Source organism: Agelaius phoeniceus, chromosome Z (assembly GCF_051311805.1).
Source record: "Agelaius phoeniceus isolate bAgePho1 chromosome Z, bAgePho1.hap1, whole genome shotgun sequence".
In the NCBI taxonomy this organism is placed as follows: domain Eukaryota; kingdom Metazoa; phylum Chordata; class Aves; order Passeriformes; family Icteridae; genus Agelaius; species Agelaius phoeniceus.
Genome location: NC_135303.1, coordinates 15,438,955 through 15,449,024, shown reverse-complemented (window position 1 = coordinate 15,449,024; position 10,070 = coordinate 15,438,955). Strand labels below are relative to the sequence as shown.

The 10,070-nt window shown below is 40.6% G+C and overlaps 1 protein-coding gene across 2 annotated transcripts; it reads left to right on the top strand.

Moving 5' to 3' along the window:
- Positions 1-233: 233 nt before the first annotated feature.
- On the top strand, positions 234-4,859 carry SRP19 (signal recognition particle 19). 2 transcript variants are annotated; one of them, XM_054653331.2, is made up of 5 exons: positions 234-324; positions 1,437-1,512; positions 2,446-2,517; positions 3,489-3,600; positions 4,527-4,859. In XM_054653331.2, the coding sequence occupies exons 1-5, from the start codon at positions 281-283 to the stop codon at positions 4,658-4,660; spliced, it is 438 nt and encodes a 145-aa protein (XP_054509306.1). In that variant the 5' UTR covers positions 234-280; the 3' UTR covers positions 4,661-4,859. The 2 variants fall into 2 exon arrangements, with proteins under 2 accessions (XP_054509306.1, XP_054509307.1); XM_054653332.2 differs by lacking the exon at positions 2,446-2,517.
- Positions 4,860-10,070: the final 5,211 nt, after the last annotated feature.

Here is a 10,070-nt window from a genome sequence, read left to right as displayed (position 1 = left end):
TCGTATTTCCCTGGCGCCCGCAGCCCATTGTTCGCGGGTGTGTGTCACAGCGTTTCCGCACACCCCCACAGCTCCGACCCTGCCCGCCGCCATTCCCACCGTCCCTCCCTCAGCCTGGCGGAAGTGGCGTACCCGGCCTCGGCGCTAACGTCGCGCCTTCTCACAGGCTGCGGCTTTTGACAGATGGCCCCATTGACCAATAGAATCTCGCATGGTGCCGCTGGGGGCGGGCCCTCTCCGCCGCCGTAGCGCGGGGCGGGGCAGGGGAGGTACTGCTGTCATGGCCGCCGCCGCCGGCGCCGCGTCCCCGGCGGACAAGGAGAGGTACCGTGAGCACGGCTTGTTTGGGGTCGGGTCCTTCTGGGTTTCTTTGTTGACGTGTCAGTCAGGGCTCGCGAAAGAGAAAATGCGCGCGGAGGAAGAGGTGGTGGTTTCAATCCCCTTGGAGCGAGAGATGATGGTGGTTGGCATTAAATCCCTGTGGGACAAGGGGTGGTGGTGACACTTGTGTGGTTGGGAACTCAGCGACGAGACTGGAGTTCCGCAGAACCCAGAGCTAGTCGGCCCATAAACATGGCAGTAGCACAGAGTGGAGAACACCTCTGGACAAAAGAAGGAGAAAACAGTAGAAGTTGAGATGATTAATTTTGTGGTTTTTAGAGGCAGCCAGGAGCGTGATCCTTGTCACGCTCTTGTCATTTAGCTAATTGGAATCTGTCTGCACCATATGTTTTACTGATTTTAACTATTTTCTTATGCTTTCGTAGATCCTTATTAATAAAATCAACGCGAGTCTTCTTCTACATTCCCTTGGTCTCAGCTAGTTGGTTTTTTAATTGTCTCATTAGTATAATTGACGTTTTCTCACGCTAATCCCGTGTATGTGCTTGACAAGTGTAAATCTATTGAAAAATCATTAAGCCAGTTTCTAAGAGCGCAGTGTTTTAGTAGCTTTTAGAAATGTACCCAAATCTGGGGTGATTTCTGTGTGAATTAAAAAAAAAAAAAAAAAACAAAACAATCACAGAACTTAGTTAATAGCGTAGTGGAACCTTTTCGGAAAATGTTAATTATTTTCAGGGAAATAAGTGTGTACCATGCTTCAAGATTGTAAGAAATAGGTCAAAGGGTTCTGTTTCAGCTTCATGGTTTTGGTTTGGGGTTTGTTTTGTTTTTTTTCCTCAGAGTGGGTAGTGCCATCCCTTGTACACATAGTGCCCAAAAAATGGTGTTGTGCAGTGTCCATGCTAACTCAAAGTGGGATTTTGCAGCATCTTATTAAGCAGTCTCTGGAAAACAAATGGTTGTTCTAAGCTGCTGTGGGAACTTCTGTGTTGTAGCCATGACATTTATTTTCTGTTTTACTAGGAAAATACTGCATAAGCATTAAGGAGTTGATACAGCTTGCTTAAAAACTTGCTATTTTCTCTTTTTAGATTCATCTGCATTTATCCAGCTTATTTGAATAACAAGAAGACAATAGCAGAAGGAAGAAGGATACCTATAGACAAGGTAATTTCATGGGTGGCAGGGAAAATAGGACATTTTGTTTTGCAATGCACCAGTGTGTAGAGTGCTGGAAAATACATCTTTCTGATCTTTCCATTCCCCCATGGCATGGAAATAACAGTGTATTTGAAGGTTACCTAGTGCCAGCATGTGAATTTAGCAGGAGAGTCCTGAGCTGAAGTGTTTGCTTTCATGGGAGCAGCACCTTGAGCAAGCAGATGAAGTAATGAGGAGCTGAATACGCTCTGCCTACACAGATAATTTGCAGAATTTGAAAGCAGTGCAGAAAAGAGTAGTTGGCTGATGATTGGGTGCTGGTGACTGACTATATGAGCCTGTACTCTGTGTGCTGTGCATGTGACACACAGGCATGGTAGTTACTGCTGCTTTGGATCTGTCCAGAAGTAGCTTTTTGTCATGTCACTCATTTGTAATAATTTTAGCAAGCAGTTCTGGGAATATAAAGGGCTTTCTTTACTGCTTAGGGTTTGGGGTTTTTTAAAAAATAAAAGCTTTCTTGAGTATGCAAATTGCCTATCAAAGGTCTACCTATGGGAAGAACCTGCTGCCTTCTGGAAAAAAATTTTGTGGGTTTTTTTTCTCTGCTGTAAGTTTGCTCTTTCACAGCAAATTCACAGCTTTTGGTATCTCTGTACATACAATAACTGTTAATTTCAATTACTTTTTCTAAGTGATTCTTTAACTTGCTCCCCTGTCCTAGTGAATTCTATCTCATCTGTTTCCTGGTGTCTTACTCTTTTTATGTTTTCTAAAGCACAGCATCACTGACATATGACTTCTACACTAGATTTGTACTTTCTCTTTCCCCATCAGCTTTTCCTAATTACTGAGTATAAGGTGAGACACTAGTAACTATTTTTTTTATTGGCAGGTCAGAGTTGAAAATTAATTAATTTTAACACATTGTTTTAACAGGCTGTTGAAAATCCCACATCTACAGAAATCCAAGATGTATGTGCAGCAGTAGGATTCAATGTGTTACTAGAGGTAATTAAAAAAAAAGTCCCACATACAAAAACCTCCAAATTCGTTATGCCTGTTAGTTTTTTCATCATGTCTTTTTTTAATAAGTTGTGGTTCAGAAGTTTTGTTACTAGCTTTGCTTGCTTTATATGATAGCTCACCATAATCATGAAGTAAATGTTGCATTCCTTATGCAAGTCAGGAATATCTCAGATCTCTCAGACAATGTGACTTTTAAAGCTAATTAAAAATTACTTCTGTTTTACCATCCTTCTTAGAAGACTTTCCTGGATGTTTAAAAGTGTGTCAGAATAAAAGCTGTTCTTGCAAGCTGCAACTCTGCAAATTAAGCTTCTAAAAACAGATGTTTTTAATGGAAGGTAATGACCTTTGCAATTAATCTTGTATAGGAATAGGATTCTGATAATTGGAATCTTCATAGTCCTTTGGAGTTATGTTTCAGCCAGACAGCTTTAGGTTTTTATTGCAGTACATGCTTGCTCTTTAAATAGTTTATTGGTTACTTTTTCCTTAGGGAATGAGTCTGGATTTCTGGAGAGGTAACTTCACACATCATTTCCTGAAATAATTATTAATTTAGAACTGTTGTTTTTCTAAGAAGAATACAGGTTCTCTTCCAGAGGTAGCCAAAAGCCTGCTACAAAATCAGTTTGTTTTTCAGAAGTATCTGGACACTGCACACCATCTGTACTGAGAAACCTGTGATGTTTCATCAAGAATGAAGGCTGTAATTAGCCAAAAGCAGTGATTGTGACCTATCACTTGCTATCCCTAGGTGTTCAGAAGGGTTGGTAGCAGTGGAGACAAAACAAAAACCTGTGCCCCTGTGGTCCAGACCACTGGGGACGTAAAATGGTCCCTGTAACAGTTTACTCACAAAATTGCTCAGTACCTGGAGTTGCTTTCAGCAGTGCCTCTGAAACAGTTGTGTCTTCAAATGCACTTTATAATACATTTCTCCTTTTGTGTGACAGAAGAACAAGATGTATCCCAGAGAATGGAACAGAGATGTGCAGTACAGAGGTAGAGTACGAATCCAGCTCAAACAAGATGATGGCAACCCCTGTTTACCTCAGTTTCCAACACGTGAGTAGAGTGCCTGGGTTTAGGTACCTCGCCTGTTAATAAACCAGGAAGACTTGGTTTGTTTTATGTTAACAGCCTGCTTAATTAGTTTTAACTCTTATAAATCCTATATTTTACCGTTAAATCTCATTGCTTGTATAAGTCAACAAAATTAAGTTGTGAGCATTGAGTAAAGTTTGTAAAATGCTGTTGCCTTTGATTCTGCTGCTTCTGCAGCAGTGTCATTGGAGGGGCTTGTGGGGAACATTGTGTGATTGCTGTGTGGAACAAAGCCTCTGTTCAGTTTTGGCTTACTGCTTTGTTGACATTTAAAACAGTTTAGTTCTTAAATGGCTAAATTCCACCGTTTTTTTTAGGATACATACATCATCTGGGCATAAGAGTGGATGCTAAATTGATAAAACACAATACTGAGTTCAGCTGAATTTTCCACTGGCCATTTTCATAAATTAACAATGAAGCAGCTTCCCTTAACTAATTAATAGAAATTATTCATCTTGAAGATGAATCCCTAATTAAAAGAGGAACAGTATATATCTTAAGGAAAGAGCAAGAAGAGTGCTGGGTATACAGTAGCATAAGAGTGCTGACAGAGAGAGATGATTTAAAACCAGAGTCCTGCTGGAGGGCAGCAGTGCCTTTCTAAAAATGTGTGTCACGTTTGCCTGATCATTCTGTCACCAGTGTTCTGGATCAGCAGGAGGTGGATGAAAAGAGTAGCAGAAAGCGTGTAGCACTTTGGAGATTGTCAGGTTATGTGGCTTTTCCAGACTAATGTGACACTTATCAGTCCTGCATTTTTATTTTTTTTTCCCCCAAGAATTTTTCACAAGCTGCTTGCTGTTCAGGGGTAGGAAGCAGATTTGCCAGGCTTTATATCTGTTGTTAACATAGCAGGCATGCATTGATGTCTCCCTGTATTTTAGGTAAATCAGTGATGCTATATGCTGCAGAAACGATTCCCAAACTGAAAACAAGAACTCAGAAGATGGGAGGTAGTGATCAAAGCCTTCAGCAAGGAGAGGGAGGCAAGAAAGGTAAAGGGAAGAAAAAGAAATAAATTAACTTCTGGAGTCACTGTTGCATCGCATAGTTGTACTTACAGGAAGTACAGATGGACACCATGCAGCAACTTTGAAGTGAAGATACAAGCAAGAAATGAAGAGGTGAAGCCGAGTAGAACTGCCTGCTTTTCTTGGAACTGGAATGCATGTAACTGCCTTGCATCTGTGTAACAATAAATCTCTTTTCACATACAACCTGCATGTCTGATGTTAGCACCCACGTTAAAAGCAGAAGAACATAAGCAAATAGGGTGGGTGGGAGAATTTTTTTTTCCCAAAAGAAATATGCACCTTTTCAAATCTGGTTGCCTCAGTAAACCATTTATTTATGATAGGGAAGCAATTCTCTTAATTCTCTGCTATTCTGTATGAGGAAGAAATTCTTCACCATGAAGGTAGTGGAGGCAGAGGTTGTGCAGACAAGTTGTGGATGCCCCATTCCTGGAAGTGTTCAGTCCCAGGCTGGAGGGGACTTTGAGCAACCTAATTGTTATGGTTTCACCCCAGCTGGCAACTAACCACCATCCAGCCCCTCCCTCACTCCCCACCCTCAATGGGATGCAGGGAAAGATAATCAGGAAAGAAGAAGTTTGTGGGTGTAGGTAAGAACAGTGTAATAATTTAAACTAAATAAAATTCAATAATGCAAGTGACAGTGATTACAATAAAAATATAATTATTTTAAATGAGACAAAAATAAAATTATAATGAGATAAAAATACTTTTTTTTTTTTTTTAATGAGAGGAAAAAAATCAAAACAAGTGATGCCCAATACAATTATTCACCACCTGCTGACTGATGTCCAGCCCACCCCCAGCAGTGATCAGCCTCTTCTGGCCAATCTCCCCTGTTTATATACTTACTGGATATGCTAATTTGTGATATGGAATATCCCTTTGGCCAGCTTAGGTCCTGGCTTCTTGCCACACCTCCTCACTGCTAGAGCATGAGGCACAGAAAAGTCCTTGATTTAAGATAAGCACTGCTCAGGAACAAGCAGAACACCAGTGTGTTAGCAGTATTATTCTCACACTGAATCTAAAATACAGCACTCACAGCTGCTGGGAAGAAAATTCACTGGATTGCAGCTGCCAGGTTCCACTTCCCAAAATCTCATCAAGTTCCTCTCTTGGAACATACACAGAGATAAAATTCTCTTAAATTATGGACCATCCCTATAAAAGCCCATTGAGCTCACCGAGTGCATGACCCTGGGCTCCATCTGTCAGAACCATTTTTGAGGCAGGAGAGAAGGTGTGTGGTGTTTGAATGTTGCATGTGGAAAGCAGTTCTGAATCCATTGCTGCTGTGCTCATGGTTCCATCAAAGTTCATTAATGTGTGATCAAAAGGGAGTTGGGATCAGAGCTCCAGGTCCAGCACAGCAGACATGCACCATGGGGTGGCCAATGTGGTGATGGGCACAGGGCCATCATAGAAATGATAATTCACAGTGTTACATAGTAATTAGTATAATTAATTGGCTATTCTTTCCCAAAATCAAGTCCCTTTGACCACCAGGCTTTTCCATCCGTTCACAGGACCCACCATGTGCATCCAGGTCCCTGAGCAAAAACAATCCCAGGGATGGGTTTTCCTTTGCCTGATGTAGGGATAACTCAGACACTTTTCCCCAGCATGTTTTTAATGTTCACTGCAGGAACTTTATCCCCTTGTACAATAAGCGAAAGTTTAGACTGGGCCACACCAGCTGGTGGGCAATCCCTGGGTGTTGACTGACTGGGTGGCCTTTGCTAAATGTGCTCCCCAGGAGGTGAAGGTCCCACCACCCACTGCTCTCAGTGTGGTCTTTTACCATCCATTGCATCATTTGATCTTTCCAGAGGCTGATGTGGTGGCATGACAGGGAATGTGATATTCCCACAGAGCGCCATGCTCTTTGACCCAAGTGTTCATGAGGTTGCTTTGGAAACTAATCCCATTATCTGACTCGATTTTATCTGGTGGACTGTGCCCCCATAAGACCTGCTTTTCAAGACCCAGGACAGTGATGTGGTACAAATGGTGTTTCCAGCCATCCAATGGTTGATCCCCCCACTGTGAGCTCTTGTCTTGGTAGATTTAGGGGACTGATACACTCAAGCTGCCTGGCTCTACCATATTGACATTTCAGCCATTGTCCTCCATACCTCCATAAAGCTGCCTTCTCCACACAGCTTTGATCATGCTGCCTGTTTCACATCCAGAACCTCTGTGATAGTGCCCATGCTCAAGTCCACCGCTCAAACACACCATCAGTTTAGCCAGGACAGGACCCTGCCCATGTCACTCCATGATTCATTCCAGAGTGATGTTGGATTCTGCAGGAAAGGAATGTCTATGTACACACTCACATCCCTTCTGCTCTCTTCTCACTATTAGGGAGAATTCTTGCCTTTCAATGTGAGCAGTTATGCAGATTCTCTAAAACAGAAATGTTTAGGAGAGGAAGCCCTGTGTTCTAAGGCTGTAATTGATGATGGTCATATACAAATGTCTTTAGGAGAGATTTTTCTGGTGATGTAAGAGTTTATATGAGCTATCTTTAGAGTGTCTGGCATAAACTTTGAGAAGTTAGTTAAATGGTATCCCTGTGAGCTGATGAAATGCCATGGGATATGAGATGTGGAAACAGATGCTGTATGAAAAGGGGTTTTTGTAGCAGAAAACAACTGGACATACTTAGAGGTTATTAAGGCACATCCACTCTATTATAGAATTAGGGAAGTGCTACAGTTAGTTGCAATATGGGGGGAATTACCAGGAATGGAAGATACACTTGTCATATAAAAGACTATAATTGCCCACAGATTGTTAGGCTCAAATTATTCCTTGATTCTGCTGAGTGATGAGTTTTTTCTGAATTTTTGAGATTTTTTCTGAAACTTTTAAATAAAATGAGAGCTCTATGACAAATTAAAATCACATCATGCTTAACTTTTGTAAATCAAAGCTTTAGACTACAGACAGCTGAAAAATGTGGAGGTCGAGTCTTGTGGGATATAATTTACTGTGGTCTGAAATTAAATACCTTCAGAAGTGGTCTGACCTATCTGTATGTATGAGAAAGAATCTTAGTGGCATTGCTTATCAAACTTTCCTGATCTAAGAACCCAAAATACTAAAACTATTTTAAAGTCTAGCAATCTTGCTAGGAAAGACAAGAAAGACTTCGGAAAAGGGTAATATTGAGCTCAAATACATGAAATGTGAATTAGTCAAACTAACAAAAAGAAAGCTCTGTGGATATTTTGGGTAAAGCTGATTTATGTATTTTAAAGCCCTGCTAGGAAATCAGATGATTACTACCATTAGGAAGTTGAAGACTGAGTTCCCTATCTCCTATCTGCTTATCCTCCCATCTTTTAAATGGGACTGTTTTGCTTTTTATGATTTCTGGATTAAGACTTAGTATATTATGAGCAATATTTGTTCCTAGACAAGGCAGCACAAAGTTAAACACACCTCCCCTTTTCCTAACAGAGTTAAGTTTATAAACTAGACTTTCATTTCTGTTTTTGAATAAGCTGGGTTCCTTGGAGGATTTAAAACAAGCAGGTCAAGACCACCTCAATTCTTCCTCAGTTAACAGATTATGCCTCATTTCTGGGAACAGGCAAAATTTTATGGACCATTGTGGGACTGGGAGTGGAGACAAGTCAGCTGTAAAAGTACAGAAATATTGCAATATTTTTATATGCAAAAATACAGAAATATTTTCGTCTGAATCCTGTGAATATTTTTTTTTTAATTATTATTTTATTTTTGGGGGGCAAATGGGTGATAATGAATGCCCTTTTATTCCACCTGCCTTGCTTTTACAGTTTTCTGTAAGGTTTTGTTTATGCAGTATCATTGCTAAAAAGACACTCTGGTCTGAGATTTCCTGTAGGTGGCAACAGTAATAAAGGAAGGCATGCATCCATGAGTGGGACTTTACTCAGCATCCAGGAGAGAAGGAATATGGATAATGAACTAGTGTCACAGTCCAGCTCTAAAAGTACATGTCCGTTATTATTTCCCTATACCATTTTCTAGATACCTGAGCAAAATTAAACATTTGAAATGGACATATAAGCTCAAAATCCTTATAACAATTCTTACAACAATTTCTGTGTCAGGAATGGATGGCAACATTGACATTGAGCATCAGGGAGGTGTGATGATACAGGCAATCAATAAGAGAATGACTAAAAATGAGAATTCAGCACTGTTGTGAGATAGGTGGTTTATTCTTTCAGATGTATAGCATGTAGCTGCTATAGCAGAAGCACGCCATAATTACTCAATTCTTAATTGAGTAATTAAAGAGAGGGAGCTTTAAAAGGTTATTTTGAAATGTATTTAAGTTGAGAAGTGACAATAGTATGTGACCATATGTAATTGTCAGCCTTCAGCTATGAAGTAATTCAAAGAACATCACTGCAAAAAACAGCTGGTCTTAAAAAACTTGCCTGTGTGTACATCCTGTTCCTTGTGTGTGCTTAAGTGAAACTTGTTGCCAGAACTCCCTTTTGGGGCACATATACCTGTGGGATATTTGTATGTGTTCTACTTGGGAGCATGAGAGATGGTGGCTCCTAGATTCCTCCTCTGGAGCTACACATGCAGTGAAATGGAATGGAATGGGATGATATGGCATGGAATGGCATGGAATAGAATGAGATATACTATTTCAGGAAGGGAAAGGATGTAAAATGATCATCCAAACCAACTGCCTGACAACTTCAGGGCTGACCAATAGTTAAAGCATGCTATTAAGGATATTGTCCCAATGCCTCAACACTGACAGGTCTGGGGCATCGACCACTCTCTCTAGGAAGCCTGTTCCAACGTCTGAGCACCCTCCTGGTAAAGAAATGCTTCCCAGTGTCAAGTCTGAACTTCCCCTGGCACAGCTTTCAACAAGTCCCACATGTTCTGTCACGGGACACCAGTTATTTAGCTTCTTCCTGTTACAGACTGGCCTTTGTGGGGTTATTTTCTCTCTTAGGATAAGGGATACCCTTTTCAAAGTGTTTTTTTTTTCCTAAATAAAAATATAATTTATTACTATTAAATAATTTGCTTTATTATATAATAATAATTAATAATAATAAAGAATTAAGTACCCCTTGCCATAGTGGCTGTGTAAGGAAGATGGAAAGAAATAGACAATCCAAACAGTAGTTTGGGGTCTGGGAAAGAGCAGAGGACACTGCAGGTAGGAACTGCATAGTCTGAACTGTAGTGCTATTTCCTATGAAGCAGCATGTGTGCCTCTTTTCATCTGTCAAGGTTTGGGTGTTCTTTGGGGTGTAGCTTTTTGGGTTTTGTCTGTTTGCTTCTCAAGTAGAAGAACTTAGACATGTCTAAGAAATCTTCATGTATTCTTCTCCTGCAAAGATCCAGTAATACAAAATATAA

Excerpts from the sequence above, each read along its gene's own strand:
- SRP19 (XM_054653331.2), top strand. The coding sequence starts at position 281 with ATGGCCGCCGCCGCCGGCGCCGCGTCCCCGGCGGACAAGGAGAG. Across the intron at positions 1,513-2,445 it reads GAAGGATACCTATAGACAAG|GCTGTTGAAAATCCCACATC; the intron begins GTAATTTCATGG and ends TTGTTTTAACAG. Across the intron at positions 3,601-4,526 it reads TTTACCTCAGTTTCCAACAC|GTAAATCAGTGATGCTATAT; the intron begins GTGAGTAGAGTG and ends CCTGTATTTTAG.